Raw genomic sequence first — 21,014 nt, 5'->3', positions numbered from 1 at the left:
GGCTATTCTAGCTGATGTGGGAAATGCCTGCGTTTCCTAATGGCTCATTCAGCATCCAGACTATGGAACCCGAGGGTGACCGTGCAGGTGTGTCTGGGGACGCGGCATGCGGCAGCCACAGCGAGGCAGCCTTTTATGTTAAGATCATCTTTCCGTAAGACGACAGACAATGAAGCCTTTCTCCCATCCCATGTCTGTCACCTGTACTGGAAGCAAAGCTCTTCTGTTCCCTATGATACCCCATGCCTGTACGCTTCAGTTCTGGTTACCCACTATGTGAGGTGCAAAGGGGATTCCTCTGGATGAAAAAAGGATCTAAAAACCTTCAACTGAGGGTCTTGTATTCAAGGGCACAACATCCCACTGGGGGTTTTCTTTCTCTGCCTGTTGTTATCCAAATGTTTCCTAAAGTCAGGGCAGGTACTATGAGGCCAGGGTAAGAAAATCTGTGCCAGGTCCACTGACCTGCAGCACTAAGTATAAGAAGCTTGGAAACAAAGCACTTACTGATTTTGAGAACAGCAAAGAGGGTTTCTACATTAAAAGCACGTTACAAACAAAGATGCTAAATCAGGCAGCAGCTGCAGGCCAGGGGCCCAGAGACAGATGACGCCGGACCAGGTTCTAACTCGCGGGTTGTGTTTGTTTTTTTGGCAACAGCAGTCGTTTTGGTGTAAGAGAAGAACATCAGGGAAGAGAGGGAAATGCCACAAGCTAAAGGGGGGCACAGAGCAGTGCCAGCCACAGCCACGTCTCCTCCAGACGACCTCCTGGGGGACGTGGATCTGGGGCGTGAACCATGCTCCACGTATTACTCGCTCTGCTCAAAGTGCAGCCCAGGGGACGTGCCCAGAACCAGCCTGACCACAGCCGTCCACAACACATTTCCTGAAGCCCCGAAACACCTGAGTTTTTCTGAAGCTTTTCAAAAGGAAGTTCTAGTTAACCAATCAAAGCTTTGGTTTGGGATTTAAAGAAGGGAATCCTTATTAAAGGAGAAAAAGAAACCGATTTCCTGCCAGCTAGAACATACACCCACGACCCTGCTCCTGTTCTACGAAGGGGAAGTGCTGGTGCACCGCGGCACGTCCACTTGGAACCGCGCTCTCAGAAAGCTCGGGCCTCCAGAGGCAGGGAGTCACTGGACCCCAGCGGCCCCGGGTGCTGGCCTTGCCACTGCCTACAGGGCACCTCCAACTGGGCTTCACATCCTGAACCCCTCATGCTGTGACAGGCGCATCACCTTCAGAATCAAGAAGGTCCTCAGGACTTCGATTCTGTCACCACAACCCCAGCTCTCATCTTCTCTCCCTGCTTCACAGAGTGGTCCTCTTCTCTATGGAACGCTTAATTCTCCACAACTGCTAAAAACCCGAAGCCCACTATGCTTTCAAAGCAGGCAGGCAGAGACGGCAAACTGAACTGGACAGAGTACACGACGTTGGCTCAGGAACGGCCTGACCTCCACTGGCTTCGCTCTTCTTCAGATGCCCACAAAGAGAGCCGAACGTTTTAGTTGTCTGCTGAGCACCCAGGTGGTTCCCACCTGCTCAAAGGCACACGCCCTGTCTCTACCAGCTCCCCTGTTGCAAGGGCCGTCAGCACTTCTTGAAAAAGACAGATTATAAAGGGGCTCAAGGGGTACCACCAAGTCATCTGCAGCTTAAACATGGCTATAAAATATTGGTCCAATCTGCAGGGCACTTCAAAACTTGCCTACATTTTATCAGGACACACATAGTAGCAGAAGCTGAGCTCACCTAAACTCCAGTCACTGCACCCAGGGGCACTGCCCAGCGTCTGGGACACCTTCCTGCCCCAGAGCAACACCACGGGGCCTGCGTTAGTTCCGGAGCACAGGCGAAGGAGCAACTCTGCTAACCTCCCATTTGAAGGCTCAGTGGATAACTTTTCTCTTCTCCCATTTTGGAAATTCCACTACCAACTCCCTCTCCATAGTTTCTGGCCTTAGTTGATAACCTTTAGTTTTCAATATGGTGATTTCTGTGAGTTTGTAAACGGCTGCTTGAGACCTATTTGCTCTGAAGGGAAGAAACTTGTGACAGGTGAAAACAGGGCCCTGACGACTTCCTCTCCGACTGGCTACAGTGACCGTGGGCTATGACCTGTCGGGGCTGCGCAGGGCATCAGGACCACCCACATCTGTGGAACTGTGGACACACGTCACAGGCTGGTTTGGCAGGGAGTAGGGAGAGGTGATTTTAAGGAAAAACCACAATTCTTCACAAGAAGTCTGGTACCCATGAGCCCTTCCTTCTCCTGACCTTCGAGACCAGAACAAATGTGTTTTTAGATGTGGGGTGGTGGCACTCACCTCCTGACACAGGAAGAGGTTAGTGAAAGTGGGACCAATCAGGGCCTGATCCTCATTAGGAGTTCAAATGCCCCAAAATGACCAGGACAGGGCATGTCCCTCAGGGGTTACAGGTGAGGTGGGACAGCAGTGGCAGCCACCTAGACACCTGAGCAGGGAAGAGGATGGAGGATGTCCAGTTCAGGTGGACACACGTTCAGACCTTGGGGCCTTTTCACAATTCCACGCTCTATCCAAGGAGCCCACAGCGAGGGACTACAGGAAGGCCCCACTGCCCTGGGTCATCACTTGGGTCAGTGCTAAAAGCAGCCTGTTTTGAACTCCTGTTCCCTAGACAGGGCCTGGGCCAACCCCCCAAGGTATCTGATGGATGTGGACAGGTCCCAGGACTCCAGCAATAAAAATGAGATTCTGAATAGACAGTACCGAAGCCTGGGTGACGCCGCTCACCAGACGGCACCCCTACTGGCTCACGGTCGGCCAGTGAAACTCCCCTCTGATTTGTACCAGCACCTCCGACAGGCCATAGAGAAAGGGGACTCCGAATGCAAGCAGCTGGCACATGAAAAAGGAGTCCAGAGGGTTTTGGGCCACCTGATGCCCAATTGAAGAAATGTTGCTTTGGAGGTGCTGGCTCATCCCCTTGGCCTTGTCACAGAGGCCGAGAGAGTGACGCGCCACCCAGCCAAACAAGGAAGTGAGGCTACCTGGAGTTCTCTCGGCAGGGCTGGCACTGGTGCTGGGCTGTCCGTTGGTGTCTGCAGCAGGGCTGTCCTGCAGGGGTCCCCTGGCCTCCTAGGAAAGTCCACAAGAAGAGGAAGAGTGACTGAGTGAAGCACCCACATCTCAGGAGACAATGACGCCTGGCTGCTGGTCTGCTGCCCTCACCAGGAAACCCAGAGCCGCACCAGGGCACGCTTCATGTCCCTTCCCCCACAGGCTCTCTGCAGTCCGCAGAGGCCCTCCTGGAAGCATCAGGCAACTGCACGCCCACAGGGCAACACCACAGAGCGGAGAGAATACACAGCTCACTTGGAAAGACAGATGCGGGAGCTGATTACACTCACTTTTTTTTTTGTAAAAAGAAGGTTCTTAGATAAGTAATTCCCAGAATATAGAAAGTTCAAGGAATTGGCTGCAGAGCATTTATTTCTAGCCAAGTCCTTTTCCAGTGTCCTCCTCTCAGGAAGGGTGAGATTTTCAAAGGCAAGAGGCTTTTTTTTACACAGTAAGCAGAAGACAAGGTCTGACGTGGTCTTCCAAATCCAACTCAGGTGGTGCTGGAACATTACCTTACTGAAACCCAACATTAGATTAGGCTTGAAAAGATGCTCCCTCCCCATATCGGACTGTGACCATCTCTCAGGCCCTCCCACTCACAGGAAAGGCAATGCAGTGGCCATTCAGGGCCTGCTGGCCACACCCTGACCTGTCACCACACTGAAACAGCACCTGCTGCCCCCCCGCCCCCTGCGGCCGATCAACATTACCTTTCCAGACAGAGGGGCCACTGCTGGTCTCTTCCTCTGTACAGGCCCGGACAGCCGGTAACAGTAGTGTGGTTTGCAGTAGAATTTACCTGCAGGCAGCAAGGGGCAGGGGAAGAGGGTGAGCAAGTCTCTGAGATTCCCAGCTTGACCCCTGGTCTTGGCACAGTCGTCCGCTCGCCCCGGCACCGGCCTTCCCCAGGCCCAGGCTTCTTGTCCAGGGAGGCCAGGCCCTCCTCTCCCCTGTGCCCGGATGTGTGGAGGCCACGGAGCCATCACCCAATCAGGGCTTGGAGCAAAGACCGAAGCCTGTACGGCAGGGCCCGCAAACAAAGTGGCAGTGTGTGCAGAACAAAGATGTGGTCACATGAAGAGCCAGAGGAGCATTTCTGGGGAAACCAAGAATGAACACAAGCGGTGGTGGCCTGAAGGCTGCCGGGGGTGGGGCGGCACCGAACATGAGCCCGCTGGGGCCCTCCTGCCGCCCTTCTGCAAGCACCCGCGAGCCAGCGCCACCCACAGTGGGTCAGGACCAGCATTAAAAACAACGCAAAACAAACCAAAAATCCTACAGTGCACTGTGACTGAAACAAAACAGAATAAAGCCTAATAAAAAGCATCAGCATGCACTGTGGCATCCTCAGAGTCAAGGATTATCTCTCACAGCTCAGCTGTGCCCACCTGGGTTTTCTGGGTCCTAGTGTAACATGTATGTCCTATTGTGGACATGATCAAAAGTTTGAAAAACACCAACCTTGGCTTTTCCCACGAGGCTGGTAGTGGGATTCAGTCACTGAGGGTTGTTTTTTCCCGACTCTTTCTTTCCCCCGACTTCCAGCCAAGGCTTTCAAAAATTAAAGGATAGACCCTATTACAGAAACTGTTGAAACAGGAGTAATTCCACTCATCCGTCTCATCTGGAGAGAGTGGCTCCTTTGACAAATGAACTTTCCTATTCCCAAAGTTAAAGTAAGAGGACCTAACCAGAAATACAATAGCATAGATCAATGAACCTGATTTTTTTTTGAAAAGATAAACAAAATTAACAAACCTTTATGAGACTAATTCAGAAAAACAGAGAGAAGACTCAAATAAATAAAATCAGAAATGATCGAAGACATTACAACTGATACCACAGAAACACAGAGGATTGTAAGAAACTGCTAAAAACAATTATATGCCAAAAAGCTGGATAATCTAGTAGAAATGAATAAATTCCTAGAAACATACAACCTATTAAATCTGAGTCTCATGAAGAAACAGAAAATCTGAACAGACCAATATTGAGTAAGGAGACTGAATCAGTAAACAAAACCCTCGCAAAACAGAAAAGCCCAGGACCAGATGGTTTCACTGGTGAACTCTACCAAACATTTAAAGAAGAACTAACAATACTTCTCAAACGCTTCCAAATAACTGAACGGGAGGGAACACTCCCAAACTCATTTTATGAGACCATCATTACCAAAGCCAGATAAGGACAGTACAAGAAAAGAAAATTACAGACCAATACCCCTGATGAATACAGATGTAAAAATTCTCAACAAAATATTAGCAAACCAAATTCAACAGCACATTAAAAGGATCATAGGGCTTCCCCGGTGGCGCCGTGGTTGAGAGTCCACCTGCCGATGCAGGGGACACGGGTTCGTGCCCCAGTCCGGGAAGATCCCACATGCCGTGCAGCGGCTGGGCCCGTGAGCCATGGCCGCTGAGCCTGTGCATCCGGAGCCTGTGCTCCACAACAGGAGAGGCCACAACAGTGAGAGGCCTGCGTACCGCAAAAAAAAAAAAAAAAAAAAAGGATCATACAGCATTACCAAGTGGGATTTATTCCAGGAATGCAAGGACGGTTCAATAGCCATAAGTCAATAAATGGGATTCACCACATTAACAGAGAGAAAAAAAAATGATCATCTCAACAGATGCAGAAAAGCATTTGACAAAGTACAACATCCTCTCATGATAAAAAGGGCTCAAAAAACTTGGTATAGAAGCACTGTACCAACAAAATAAAGGCCATATATGACAAGCTCACAGCTAATATCATATTCAACAGCAAAAGGTTGAAAGCTTTTCTTCTAAGATCAGGAACAAGACAAGGCTACCCACTCTCACCATTCCTATTCAATACTGGAAATCCTAGCCAGAACAATCAGGCAAGAAAAAGAAAAATAAAGGCTTCCAAATAGATAAGGAAGAAGTAAAACTGTTTTCGTTTGTAGATGATATGATCTTATATACAGAAAATGCTAAAGACTCCACCCAAAAAAACTGCTAGAAATTTAGGCAAGTTGCAGGATACAAAATCAACATATAGAAAACAGTTGTGTTTCTATACACTAACAACGAAACATCAGAAAAAAAATGAAGAAAAAAATCCCATTCATAATAGCATCAAAAAATAAAATAAAATTCTTAGGAATAAACCTAACCGAGGAGATGAAAGACCTATACACTGAAAGCTATAAGACTTTGATGAAAGAAACTGAAAACACAAATAAATGGGAAGATATCCAGTGTTCATGGATCAGAATATTGTTATAATGTTCACATTACCCAAAGCCATCTATAGATTCACTGTAATCTCTATTAAAATTTCAATGCCATTTTTCACAGAAACGCAAAAAACAATTGTAAAACTTGTATGGAACCACAAAGGATCCCAAATAACCAAAGCAATCCTGAGAAAGAAGAGCAAAGCTAGAGACATCACACTTCCTGATTTTAAACTATATTACTAAGCTATAGTAATCAAAACAGTATGGGGACTTCCCTGGTGGTGCAGTGGTTAAGATTCTGTGTTCCCAATGCAGGGGGCCTGGGTTCGATCCCTGGTCAGGGAACTAGGTCCCGCATGCCGCAACTTAAAAAAAAAAAAAGTAATGAATTGGGAGATTGGGATTGACATATATACACTAACATGTATAAAATGGATAACTAATAAGAACCTGCTGTATAAAAAATAAATAAAATAAAATTCAAAATAAAATAAAATAAAGTTATTATAGGGACTTCCCTGGTGATCCACTGGTAAAGAATCTGCCTTCCAATTCAGGGGACACAGGTTCGATTCCTTGCTGGGGAACTAAGATCCCACAGCCGCAGGGCAACTAAGCCCGCATGCCGCAACTACTGAGCCCATGTGCCCTGGAGCCTGCAGGCCACAACTAGAGAGAAGCCCACACACCACAACGAAGAGCCCATGTGCCGCAATGAAAGATCCCGCATGCTTCAATGAAGATCCTGCATCTCGCAACTAAGACCCAATGCAGCCAAAAATAAATAAAATAAATAAAAAATAAATCTTTGAAAAAAATTGTTATTAAAAAAAATATATCTTGCACACCACAAAAAAGGTCCCAAACTATGGGTTAATCTTCAAAATATATATGGAACTCATATAACCCAATAGCAAAGAACCTAACAACCTGATTAAAAAATGAGCAGGGGAACTGAAGAGTTTCCCAAAACAGACATACAAATGGCCAACATATAGATGAAAAGGGGCTCAACATCACTAGTCATAAGGGAAATGCAAATCAAAACCACAGGATATCACCACATACCAGACAGAATGCCTACTGTCAAAAAGACAAGAGGTAACAAGCGTTGGAGAGGGTGTGGAGAAAAGGGAACCCTCATGCACTGTTGGTGGGAATGTAAATTGGTGTAGCCACTATGGAGAACAGTATGGAGGTTCCTCAAAAAATTAAAAATAGAACTACCATATGATCCAGGAATTCCATTTCTGGGTATTTATCTGAAGAAAACAAAAACACTAATTATGGTAAAAGATATATGCACCCCCATGTTCATAGCAGCATTATTTACAATGGCCAAGATACAAGAACAACCCAAGCTTCCATCCACGGATGGATATATATATATAATATATATATACATACACATATGTATACACAATGGAATATTATTCAGCCATGAGCAAGGAGGAAATCCTGCTATATGACAACCTGGATGGACCTTCAGGGCATTGTGTTAAGTGAAATAAGTCAGACAGAGAAAGACAAATACTGTATATCACCTACATGTGGAATCTGAAAAAGACAAACTCCGAGAAACAGAGAGTAGAATGGTGGCCAGTAGGGGTGGGGGGAGGGGAAATGAGGAGATATTGGCCAAGGAGTAGGGACTTCCAATTATAAGATTAACAAGTTTGGGGATCTAACGCACAGCATGGTGATCAAAGCAAATAATACTGCGTCATATACCTGAATGTTGCTTAAAGAGTGGGTCTTAAATGTTCTCACCACAGAAAAGAGTTAGTAACTATGTGATGGCACGGAGGTGGTAACACTGTGGTTTTAGCCTAGGTTACACTGTGGTGGTAATAACTTTACAAATAAATGTGTCAAATCAACGGGCAGTACACATAAACCAATGTGTCAATTATATCTCAAAAAAAAAGTCAAGGAGATAAATGAATGGCATTCTTCTTCCCTTCTCCTGGTGATCCGATTACATGTCTCTCTCTCTTTTCCCCTCAAAGTAACTGACTTCTGTTCTCCTTTTACGGGTACTTCTCCCCCTCCCAACACTGCATAAATCTTTTAGAAAGAGAGTTTGTGGACTTTCATAATTTCAAATAATATTCATATAGATAGTATATTTTCTGAAATAAGAGTTTCCCACTAGCTCCTGGCACGTAATCAGAACTCAGAGAACCACACCTCCTGTCAGGGGCACTTGAGAGCAAAGGACTATCAACCCCACTGCTTATCTCTCTATAAGGGGAGTTGAGTCGTGGGTTATTTTTAGCAGCTTGGACACAATCTCCTTCTACAATCTGTGATAAACCATTTCACTTTTGCGAATTTTGGCCAAGATAAAATGTAATTAGGACAAGACAAAAGTATTGGTGCTTGGATCACACACTACTTTTTGCCTGTCTTGTGTCTCATTCTTTAAGGAACACTCCTCCCTCCTCCACATGACTCTGATGGGGCTGCCAACTACGTGGCCTGACATTACCCAGCACAGAAGTGGATAAATGACCCAGATAGGTCAATCAGAATATCCCCTTTCCCTCCAGCCCACCCCAGGACACGGTGCTCTAGGATCTGGCATGTGGCTAAGTTAGGCTAACAGATTCTTAGGGATGGGGAGAGAGAAGGGGCAGCCCTGCTATCTGCAAGAAAGATGTCAATCTTATGCATAAACTTTAATCTGATCTGGGTTTCCATTACTTTCAACCAAGAGTCTTATTTATTGTAGTATCAGAAAACTACAACCTAACTACAAAACTACAGTTAGGTTCATTCCTTTCTTCTATTTTTCCTCCATTAATTTGCTTTTTTTCTAGTAAAAGAATTCTAGATTTAAAAATACAACTCAATAGACTGACCTACCAGGGAATCCTCATTGAATTGTTACGGTATCCTAAATTAATAAAGTAAAGAGGTTTAGGTTTCAAAAACGAGTCCCATGAGCCTGACCAAAAGGTAAAAAGAAAATTCCAAACCCTTGTTTTCTCTACGAATGCAGCACAACCTGAGGGGAGGAACACACACACTGAAACCAGAGCTCAGTGCAGGCACCATCCCAGCCACTCAGTGGTACGTGGCCCTCTCAGCACGCGTTCCCTCATGTAGAGCATGAAGACCACACCGTCTCGTGGGGTGAGAGCCATCAATGAGACATCATCACATGTCCTGCACTGTAGCTGCTCGATTAATGCACCTCAAACCCCTTCCCAAACCCAACTTGGTGATACTTTTTGCTTCTTACGTTAATAACAAAAAGGGCTGATTTTCATCTAACATTTACCATGTGCCAAATACTGTAAGTGCTTTACAACTATTGACTCATTTAATCCTCAAAACCCAGTGAGGCACAGAAAGGCTAAGCCACGCTAGCGAGTCTCGGACAGGACTTGAACATCGGACGCCTGGCTCTTCACAATGGTGCCCATCTCAATCAGCAAGTATGGCCACGCTAACGTCACAAAGCAACCAGAAAGCATGGTTGATCCCGTCAAGTCACTGATTTTAGATGGTCTAAGTAAATTCAGGAACCTCGACAATAAACGTAGGAATGACTGAAGACGGAACTGGAGAAAACAGACAGCTAAGAGGCGAGCCTGAGGCAGACGGGCCACAGATTCCTTCCCCCAGCAACTCCAGGTCAGAGCCGTCAGGACAGGTCAGAGCCAGAGATGTTCTGGTCAGGAGGCAGAGGAGCCCTGCCGCCTCTCCGGGGAAAGAACGTGTGGCAACAGGAGGCTGCCCCGTGAGGGTGGGAGGGGCGCACTCCAGCAGAGGACACAGCGGGCGCACGCATGTCAGTGCAACGGAGAAGCGAGCAGCTCGCAGGGGACAGGCAGAAGCAGGGGGCCGGGGGGCAAGCTGGGAGGACGCACGGAGCTCTCAGCCCCGGGGACCGCGGGTCCACCTGTGCCACAGGGGTTGTCAGGGTGAACAGTGGGAGGCCGGGAAGATCTGCTTGTCTCTTTAAGATTCCCTGGGCTGCCCTGTGGGAGCAGACACAGGGCAGTGGCGGGGGGCAGCGGGCTCGTCACTCCCGAGGGCGGCCCTTCAGACCTCCTCAGTGGACGGTGTGTGTTTTCTCTCCTCGAGACGACAGGAAAGACGTGACAGACACACTGTTTGATTTAGAGTCCTTGTCTTAAGAGGTGGCAGCAGGCAAATAAGCTAGTCTGTGGCAACAGAAAGACTCCATCCTTTTAAAGGGGCTGAAGGGACAAGGGTAAAACCTGGACGCCTCTCTCAAGTGAGTGAGTCCCCACTGACCAGGCCGGAGTTGCCATGGGCCAGAAGCGCTAACCCCAGGACGTCTGACCTGGGGGACCTCAGAGGTCACTTATTGCTGTGTGGACCTGGACAAGTAACTTACAGCTTCTCTGAACTCAGTTTCCTGATGTGTAAAATTACAGCAATAAAGTTAGCTACCTTCCGGTGGTCATGAGGATGAAATGTCACAATATGTTGTTAAGGGCCCGGCACGGGCTGGGTTAACCCCCTCTCTCCGGAGCCACAATCCCTGCCCTTTTCTCTCTCACCTGAGGCTCTTCCATTAGATTTCTGAACCTCATGAGGCTAAACCCTCAGGACCCCTAAGATTCCCTCCTTTCCCAAGTCCAGCTGTCACTGAGGAGGGCGGAGCTGAGGGAAAGGTTCACCTGCGCTGAAGTCTGGGGAGCTGGTCAGGCCCGCTGTCAGGAAGGCTGTGCCTAAGCACGTGGGCCTGCTCGTCCGGCCCCCACACCACGGTCACTCGCCCGGGCTCCGCTGCCCTCTCGCTGGGCACACCGGCTCCTCCGCCCCTCTGCTGAGCCCTCGCCCACCATGCTCCAGAGTCCACGGCAGGATGGCTAAGTAGTTCCTGACCCTCCTGAGCTTCCCGGACTCCTCCTCCTCTGTACTTCACAAAGTTACAGTCTGCACTACGCACCGTCACCCTTGGTCACTCCCTTACGCTGCCGGATCATTCCAACAGGACGGCCCCTCTTACACCATCTATGCCCTCAGGAGAATGTGGCAAAGGTGTGGCGCACAATCTATGGGCAAAAATACTCGTGGATCGATTCGCTGGACCTGAAGGGATCTTTCTAGGCAGACCTCGCGGACAGTTAGAAACACTGCGTGGGCTCCATGTGCCAACCCCATCCGGGGAGAGCAAAGGCACTATCCAAAGACCAGGTGTGCGGGAATACTGACACCTAACAGTATAGACAATTGTCTCACCTCTTCCCTCGCTGGCTGGTGCTTTTCACTAACGTAACAAGAGGACCAGGTGCCACAACAGTAGAGTCAGCTTTTCTCAGGTCACCACTCAGCTCTTCTGGCCGCTCCTTGCTCACTAGTCGAAGAGCCTGGAGGACTGTCTCCTCACCGCAGGGGGCATCCCTCTCCCGTGTGACATCCCCTGACAGTCTCCTCAGTCAGTGCAAGGGACCTGAGGATTTATTTCCCCCTTCTGTTAATCTGGGTCTTTTCATTATTGTTGAATCAGTAAGATGGCCTCTCGTAAGGTCCCTTCTGCTTCCTGTAGGAAGGGGCGTAGGAATCACTGATGTCTCCGGTGACCTTTTCCAATTAACCCCAAAGGGTTTTCAGGCGGCAGACACGCCTCTCCATCAGGCTTTGTTACCTGTCTGCATAATTCTCCACCTTCTGCCTTATCAAGGTCATTCCACTATAAAACCAACAAATATCACAAAAGGCCAGGGCTTGAACAGCACAGTAACCAGACTGAGGCCTGGGCAACATGCTCTCAATTCACCAGAGATGCTGATACGAGAGAGCACAGGTGACACTGGGCATAACTCAGGCACCTTCAGGAAGCCAAGGTCTGAGAACAGTGGCAGCGGATACAGTTTCAATGTGCTGTCACTGACCTTAGGCAAGAAATGTGGCTTCTATAAGCCTGTGATTCTTCTTCTCTAAAGCGAACACAAAAAAGACTTACTCTCCTCAGGTCCCTTTTATCTTAAGATCCCCACCGTGAGGTACGACAGCAGGAGTCTGTGAAGCCAGGGAAACGATTTAGGTAAACGCATGCCCTTCTCATCACCATGGTCACTGAGTCATCTATGATACAGCTTGGTGACTCTGCAGAAATATTTATAAGAAAGAGTCTGGGAGAAAACACAGACTACAGGGGGGTGGATGGAAAGGCTCAGGAGAGGCAGAAAAGAGAGCATCAGTGTAAGAACGCAGCGGGGGGCCCTTGAGTCTGGGTGCGGCCTCCAGCGCGGGGACTCACCGTCCTCGAGGGCGTATGCGTAGGCCGAGAGGCGCAGGGTGGTGGCGCAGTACTCGCACTTGAAGCAGCTCCGGTGGAAGAACTTGCCCTCGGCGCTCAGGCGCTCCATCACGTAGACCCGCTTCCGGCAGAAGTAGCAGGTGTCGCTGCCTCCCAAGTTCTGTGGGAACTCCTTCTTCATGGAGCCCTGGGGGTGGGGGGTGGGGGGACACGCATCAGGCGAGGCCTCCCGGCCCCTCCCCAGGGCGCACAACCCTCCCTACGCGGTTCTGCCTGGGGACGGGAGCCGCGCACCACCACAGGCCGGTGCCTCCAGTGCCCACGCAGCACTTGGCACTGCGTCTGTTCCACACGATTTCATAACAAGCAAACCAAATCCTCTTAACGGATTCTGATCTGAAGGTGTTCCCGTGGTTCTCCATGGACACAGGCCCTGGACTCTAGAGCAATCACTTTAGAGATACTGAGTATGCTGTTCACACAACATTCTAAACAACGGTTTCAGTCCTAGAAGTTCAGTTATAAAATTCAGACAACCTCAAAAAATAATTACCACATGGCACGCAGCAGCCATATATGCCACTGAGCTACTTAGAACAAAGCAGGCTTGTTTACCAGAGCTGTCTTATCTAGACAGACAGTGCCCTTAGTGTATCTTACCAGTTCCTTCTTGTCTAGAAGGGTTTTAGGCTGTTCTTTCCTTTGAAGCTGACTGGCTATCTGCTCAGCCAATGAGCTCACTCCGCCCGTGTACATCTTTATATACTTCTATTGGTTGGAGATTGTTAAACGACCAGAAAGAAGGGAAATGAGAAGGAAAAAAATAAATAAATTAAGAAGACAGGGGAAAAAAATCTTCGAAAGGTATAAAATGAATACAAGGTGCAGCAACAAACATGCCAACACAGTGCCCACGAGCAGGGGACTAGGTGTCAGTGTCCACACACCGGTGTCAGCACAGGCGGGAGCGATGGCCACAGAGACAGTGAAATTCAGGAAGGAGAACCTGGTCTCTCATGTCCCTCTGGACGAAGTGCGGGGGATGTGGAGGCGGGACGACAAGATGGATGCAAACAGAGTGAGAAGGGCCTACCACCCAGCGGCTCAGATTACACACAGAGAACCTCAAAGAACCTAAGAGAACACCTCACTTAAGGCAGCGGGCACCAGACTGAAGGCACATCCCAGGGCCTGGGAGAGGACCTGGGGAGTTATTTCCTCATTTAGAAAGAAAGTAAGGCCGACTCTCCATCTGGGTAACGGATGCCAACAGCCCAGTGTCACCGGGGATGACAGCCGTCTTCACTATGACCTCCTTCGCTCAGGGCCCCTGTCCTGTGCACCAGAGGCCCCCGGGCTTTACCAGGAAGAACCCTTCTCTGCCCGTTCTCCCCATGGAGACTTCTGTGTTCCCCTGAGCCCTGAGACCAAGCCTTCCGGACCAGCTGGGGCACTGCTGACACGGCTGCTGTGGAAGCCAGAAAGTGTTTCTAGTCCAGGAGGGGTTATATCTTTATACGTTGAAACAAGATAAAAGAAAAAAAATCCAACCACCTCAATCCTCTTTCTAGCAATGTTGAAAAAGCAGCAGGAGAAAACTATAAATTTCAATGGCAAACCTTCCTGTGGGAGCCCAGCTTTGAGCTTGTCCTGTGCGGACGGCCCAGACACCCAGTGTGTATGACACGCCTCTCAGCAGCTGTGTGCCCGCCGGGTCTGAGGAGCCCTCACTCTAATTCCAAATCCAAAACATGCCGGGAGCAGTTGTGCTGGGGATGCCAACAACCCCATCAGGAAACGGTCTGAACACACGAAACCGTGTGTAAAAGAATCACCAGCCTGAGCAATGGCACGTCCTGGGCGGGGCAGGGACAAACCAGAGGAATGCCCTAGGGGGAAACTGACCCGGTGTAAATACAAGCACGACAGCAGCACAAATGAGCAAACGATTCTCCAAGGTTCAGCTGGAACTGAGGAGTCAATTATATTTTCAATTTAAAATAAGGCGATTTCCAAAGGATAGTGCCATCTGCTCGTTAACTCCACAGCTTATACCCATCTGTGGTCGAGAAACACAAGTGGCTCTTAGACCTAAGCCTTCTTTGGATTAGAAACATTAGGGAAGCTTAAGCCTGGAACAGACAGGAACCCAGGCACAGCCAAGCTGAGCATCGAACAGCTGACGCCAGGGAGTAGGAAACTGCAGCAGATGAGTGGGAGCGTGGACCAGATGCCAAGTCTGAAGCTGGGACACTGGGCAAGCCCAGGGTCCTCCCTGTTCAGCCAGGACCCTGCTCTCCCATCAGAACCAGCACTCTCAGCAAGTATAGCCCAGGGCTGCTAGTGCAAAGGCATCTGTCAACTTCAGTTCTCAGCGATGTGACAGTACTGACGAGCACACCCCTAAGAGAGGTGGAGACTCAAGTCCTATTTGTTTCTGGCATGAAAAGCAGATGGTTTTCCTCTCCCCACTCTTAAGAAACAGTCGAAATGTAGTACTCTCTGGACTTATACTGTGGCCACCACACATGCGTATCATTCTCTACAGTCTGCTACCAGCTCAAGAACAGGAAACAAACAGAAAGGACAAAAGCCCCTGCAATCTCTCTGTAAACTCGTCCACAGCTGGGTCAGTTCCATCATAGGAAACAGCAGAGCTCTTCCTTAAGAGATTACAATTCAAGAGGCACCCAGAATACTGTGTATCCACCACTCTCTTTAAGAGATTTAATTACACAATGGTTCATATTTTATAACACGTTAATAGGAAGAGGTCTGGAGTTAAAAAAAGCTAATGGCTACAAAGTGCTTTCTCATTATTTGATACAGTTGGACTATAATGAAAATGGGTTGACTGGGACAGAATTTGCTGCAGTGAAGCTAGCAGCCTCCTTAACTCAGGTGGACGCCTACCGACCTCACATGCATGACGGACACACACAACTGGATTCCTAAGGAGACAGGCTGCCGTTCGTGTGGGTGAAGAAAGTGCAGGCTGAAGAGGACAAGCCTGGCCAAGCCCTGGGCCCCGCTACCTGTCGGAGGAAGTCAGAGGAGGGAGAGGCAGGGCGGCTGGCGGAGCGGAGGCTTAGAGAAAGCTCCCACTGGTCGACAAAAAATCGACGAGAAGGCTCAGGCTCTGGCTATAAAATACAAGACGGAGAAAAAAATCAAAGGAAACGTTAAGTTAAAAGTTACACGCTGACCTGAACACAAGGAACACAGACCCTTTATCTGGATGACAAATGCAGTAAAGAAACGCTCTTAGTTCCAGAAGCATCAGTGGCTCATTCCAGGCTCCCACTGTGCCTCACACTCACAGCCACACCCGCACTGGAACACGGCCCCCCAGAAAACCTTGTCTGCACCCCTGCTCTCAAGTGCACAGTGCTGCCAGCCAGCAGGCAGCGTCCTATTCACACGTCCTGTGTGCCCTGCAGAGCCCCTCACGGCCTGGGCTGGAATTTCTCTTGAGCACAAGGAGATTCCACCGGCTCCTCACTCTGCTGGCCTTAAGAGGAGCAGACAGGAGACGACAGCTCTGGAGCAAAGCTCGCTTTCTCCATAAAAGCCAGGAAAGGGGCCCCTCCTCCTCCTCCTGGTGGGGCTCAGATACAGAGCTTGCCCCGGAGCTGGCCCCAACCCTCTGCAGACCGCATGCAGCACGTGGAGCAAAAGTGGGCCCAGCAGCCAGGCACTGTCCGGTCCCCAAGCCAGGAGGGGCTGCGAGCTTGGCGAGCAGTAACCGCTTCGCTGCCTGCAGGTTCGGGCTGAGATACCTGCGGGCCGCAGGGAAGAAGCACCCCTCGGCCTTCAGCTCGCACTAACTTCAAAGCTTCAGGCGTGTCACGGGTGATGGGGGGTGTCACCAGCCTCTGCTCCAGAGGCTCAGAGAGAAACTCCCTGGACGGCAGCGAGCAGGCAAGCGCACAGCTGGACTGGTGGGCGGTAGAGGGAGAGTCCGGGAAGGAACAAAAACAGTGACCCCCCAGGAGTACCTGGATTGGAACCCTGCACCAAAGACCCTGGAGACCAGCCCACCGGGGAAATGAAGGAAAACTCCCGCCAACCCTGCTGCTTCCTGAGCTCCAAATCCCACCTGTCCTCGGTGCCCTGCAGCCCCAACTTCTACCAGCTTCCCCATTCAATCTCTCTTTCCTCCACCTACTTCCCTCCGCTCCCCACTGAGACCCTGTTTCATCCAAGACCATCAGCACCTCCTCAGATAGGCATTCCCCAAAACGGAGGGCATTGCCCTGTGCAGTCAAAGTGCCTAGCTTTCTTCTTGACAGGAACCAGCCTGGGAAGAAGGAAGAAAGGCTGGGCACAGGCAGTGAAGCTGTGGGTGACACGGGTGACATGGAAAGGCCCCCCTCCCCCACCCCGGGCCTGCTTCCTGCCTGGCAACTGGTAGGAAGACAGTGCTACCACTACTTTCCTAATGGGTCCAGGAGGGAACCAGACTTACTGCTCAGCCATGAGGGCATTTCTCAGAGAGCAAAGGCAGAGGGGGAGGCAAAAATAAGAGGAGAGGGCCCATGTGAAATGAACAGTTAGAGATGATTCTTCATTCTGGCTGCAGAGCTACACCCACTCAGGCCTCCATTTAAGGGTAACAATAACAACCAAAAAAGTTTCATAGTCAGCAGGTTTTGAGATGAGCATCTCTGCAACTCGTCAGATCATACGATGGCCAGGTGTGCTCTGGCATCTCCCTACTAGCGTCTCGAACAGATACCACTTTTCATTATGGACCCTGTCTTGTCATCACCTTCCTTCCCCGCCCCGTCCTCTTCACACCTGAAGAATCCCCATGCTCTAAGAGCTTTGGCTTTCTCAGCATTTCTGCGTCAGGATCCCGGAAGTAGCCAAGCAAGCGCCTCCTGCTCACTGACCTCGACCCTTCCCCAGAAGCCAAAGGTGCATATCTGGGAGTGGGAAGGGGGCGCAGGGAGGGGAAGAGGCCGCTCACAGGGCACAAACTCTCAGGGTTCCTATCTGGTCTGACGCTGAGTGGATGGATGTTCCACCGTGAATGCTATTTGCAAGGGTCATCACTGTAAGCGAAAAGAGTCCCGGCTCTTGGCTGGGTGACCAGAGTGTGGAAAAAGCAAGGAGAGGGGCCACGCCTGCGCCCCCACCCCAGCGTGCCGCATCTGTGTGGCTGCCAGCCCCCCATGCCACAGTCGTGCTTTTACCCTCTCGTGGTGGGGACTCTGCTTGCCACGGCTGTCAGCATCAAGATCGCTGTACGTCTGTTGGCAACAAAATAGAAACTTAAGCTCCATCCAAATGCTCTATCTGGACCTACTAAGTGACAGCCCCAGAAAGTGAGAGCTCATTTCAACACATAACCTGTTGTCTACTGGTCCCCAACCCCAAGTAACCACAGTCCCGTCTACATCAAATCCTGTGACCCAAGGGCAGCTCTGCAGAGCTGTTCTCCCACCTGGCCTCCAACGAGGTCAGCTACGTGGATAAATAAGGAACTACGGTTAGTACACAGGTGGAACAAACATATTTCTTTCACACAGCGGCACGTGATCAGAGGCATTCAACGGAAGGCTAACAGGAGAGGCAGGTTAGAAGGGTGAAGCTTCCACACCAAGGCATTAGAGGCGACAACAGCCCACGGGAGACTCCAAGAGCGCACAGCACTAAGGGGCGAGGGGAGCACAGAAGCTGCACCCAAGAGGCTGGGGACCGTGACCCAGGCCCACGCCGCCTCCGCTGCCCTGAGGAAACCACTAACACAGTGACGTGGGGTTGGGCCGTCTAGGCCCCTAGTCACTCTCTGGATAGCCCAGCACTCACCGTATGGCCCTGCCCTGCTGCAAGAACTGACCCGGAGCTCCCGACGTGGCCACTCTGTTGTCCAGAGCCCGTGAGCGCGCAGTGTCCGCGGGCAGGACGAGGCCGGGGCTCGGGCTCCAGAGTCACACCACTTGGGTTCAGCTCCTAGCTCTCTGCTCACTGTGTGACTTCGCACAACTACTTGGCCCCCCTAGCCTGCACCACGGTCTCCTCATCTGTAAAAGGTGAGGATAACAGGACCTGCCTCGTAGGCTTATTGTGAGAACAGACCAAGAAAACAGACACAGGAAAAGCACTGAGAACACTGCCTGAGTCAGAGGAAATGCCCCACGTTGGTTCTTGGGCAGAGACAGGGCCCAGGGTGGTCACTACCCTACAAGGGTTCAGCGTCCAGACCCAGGGACATAGGCTGGGCCCCTGCATATCAGACACATTATGGGATCACCTTCTAAATAGGCTACCATAGCTGAGAAAATGTCTTTCCATAGATCCTACCTTCAAAATCAGTGTTTTACTTTATAGGGACATACAACACAAGTGAAAAAAGCCGTTCTATAAACGCACTTCATACGAGCGTGCTGGCCGCAAAGCACGTGGGGTTAACTCGCCTTGAAGCACTTCTCCAGTGGTCTGCCTGGACAGTGAGTGGGGCGGACGGAAAGGGCAGCTGTTTGTTGGCAAAAGCTGGATAAGCAAGAGGCAGGGCTCTCAAAATCAGAAGGAGCCAAACTCACAGAGTGGAGCCCTATAAAAAGCTTCCCAACATTCACCTTAACAGTATCTCCTTGGGCAGCAAGACAAAAATGGCTGATTTCAATGGGGTTACATAAAAATGCTCTCCAGGGCTTTTGGACCTCGCATCTGTGTCAAGTACAGTTTAAATTTTAGTTTGTGGCTGCACAGTTGTAGTCCTGTGATGCGGGACTAGATTAAACTACCCAGGGTTTGAACGGACGATGTGCTATCCTGAGGCCCACCAGCAAAGGTCGTTTCGCCAGTAAGTCATCACTGTAAATGAGGGGATCCTGACTTGGTCTCTCCCCTGGCCACCCACACAGGCAGGCAGGCACACAGGACAGCGGAGCATGCAGAGGGGGTCACCTGCTGGTCGCCACGTGCCCGACAGGGAGGCGGAGTAGGGGGAGGAGAGAGAGTGATCACTTTTTTGGGGCAGGTCCGAGAATGCTCCTTTTCCTGTCGCTTTTACGCCAATAGACACAAACAGAGAGAACACAGGTGAAATGGTGGCCACGTTGAGGCTGGGTCTGGAAGGACTGAAGGCATTTGCCAAAAGCATCCCAGAGGCCCTTCCCCACCCATCCATCCTCAGCACAAACTGGCGTGTTCAGGCAGGGGCCTGTCCCGCCTGTCGTGGCCTCGGGGCAGAGGTGCTCTGTCTGCAGATCCCAGAGTCATCTCTGCAGCCACTGCGGGGTCAGGACTTGCACAGCAGCACTTTCTAAATGCCAGGGACCAGGGCATATTCTTCTCTGCTGGCTTATCAGGGAGGCTGGGGGGTAAAAGGGGCTCAGTTACAAGTAGAGAGAAGGGCACACAGACTCCCGTTACGGGGGGAGCGTGGCGACTGCTGCCCACAGCGGGGGCGCCCGGGCACCTGCAGCAGCAGACCAGCACCTCCTGGGCCACCCACGCCCACGTCCTGCCACTGCTTCCCCCTGCTCAGTCCCCTCACTCACACGCGGAAGGTTCTGGGAGACGACCACAGAAATACAAGAACGAACAGGAAACAGGGTATAAAATTAACACCTTTCGCTAACTGACACCACACAATGTCTGTGGATCACTTTCCCACGGTGTCCGCTTCCTGTGAACCTGTCTCTGATTGACAGAACCCTGCAGTGCTAAAGGAACCACCAGATTCCCGAGTCAGAGGAAGCCTCAGGTTCCTCACGTCCAGAGCTACCGTGTGAGGTGGCTCCCAGCAAAGCCTGGAGGGGAAGAGGCCACAGAACCCACTCCTCTGTCTGTTCCCACACCACTGACCATCTACAGCCAAACCAAGGCTGCTTAACCGCAGAATTCGCCTGCAGGACCCATTTCTGAGATCAGAAGGGGATGAGGTGGGGAGGGAAGAGCCGGGTGACGCCACAGGAAGGTGACGAGAAGCGAGCATCCCCACACTCTTCCTCACCACTGTGCTCGCCACACCCGCCTGCCTCAGTTGGAGCCGCTTCCAGGGGAACAGCAAGTGAGTCACAGGAAGGCACGCCGTCAGCCCCCAGGGCGCACCCCTGGACTTCCTGTGCCCCTGGACTGGTGCGTCAACTGGCGTGGCCCTCCAGTGCTCTGTCTTTCAGGGGATAAATGGGCAAAGCAAGGCTCATAACGCCATCCCTGACTTAGCACTGGGGATAAGTCGTTTGTGAACACATCTCAGGAGGACGTGAGAGCTGTGTGACACGGGTCCTCTCACAGCCCAGCACATTACAATTCCGCTCTACACATAGGATCTAACGGGGTCCAGCTACCCGGCTGCTGCTCCTGACCGGCATCTCCGGTACCCCTTCCCCAGACCAGGCTTCACTTTAAGGGTCTGTTCGGCCTGGAGAGCCTGGCGGTACATACTCAACGCCACCAACCGTGATCACAAATCACCTGGGTGCGTCAGGCAG

General features: G+C 50.6%; 1 protein-coding gene across 11 annotated transcripts in view; it reads right to left on the bottom strand.

The window, feature by feature from the left end:
- The window catches only part of MICAL3 (microtubule associated monooxygenase, calponin and LIM domain containing 3), a 175,622-nt gene that overhangs the window by 56,191 nt on the left and 98,417 nt on the right, over nucleotides 1-21,014 (bottom strand). For 6 of the 11 annotated variants that reach the window (XM_027093057.1, XM_027093058.1, XM_027093060.1 and 3 more), the window contains exons 20-24: nucleotides 17,766-17,822; nucleotides 13,228-13,335; nucleotides 12,568-12,754; nucleotides 3,826-3,914; nucleotides 3,043-3,130 (exon numbers count right to left, since the gene is read on the bottom strand). In XM_027093057.1, the coding sequence (XP_026948858.1) occupies nucleotides 3,043-3,130; nucleotides 3,826-3,914; nucleotides 12,568-12,754; nucleotides 13,228-13,335; nucleotides 17,766-17,822 (529 nt within the window). Of the gene's footprint in view, nucleotides 1-3,042; nucleotides 3,131-3,825; nucleotides 3,915-12,567; nucleotides 12,755-13,227; nucleotides 13,336-15,602; nucleotides 15,711-17,765; nucleotides 17,823-21,014 lie in introns of those variants that run through there. The other 5 variants (XM_027093061.1, XM_027093062.1, XM_027093055.1 and 2 more) reach the window with 4 other exon arrangements.

Source organism: Aethalodelphis obliquidens, unplaced genomic scaffold (assembly GCF_003676395.1).
Source record: "Aethalodelphis obliquidens isolate GAN/ISIS:26980383/991018 unplaced genomic scaffold, ASM367639v1 scaffold83, whole genome shotgun sequence".
NCBI classification, from domain to species: domain Eukaryota; kingdom Metazoa; phylum Chordata; class Mammalia; order Artiodactyla; family Delphinidae; genus Aethalodelphis; species Aethalodelphis obliquidens.
Note: the sequence above shows the minus strand (reverse complement) of the source record. Positions and strands in the feature narration are given on the sequence as shown.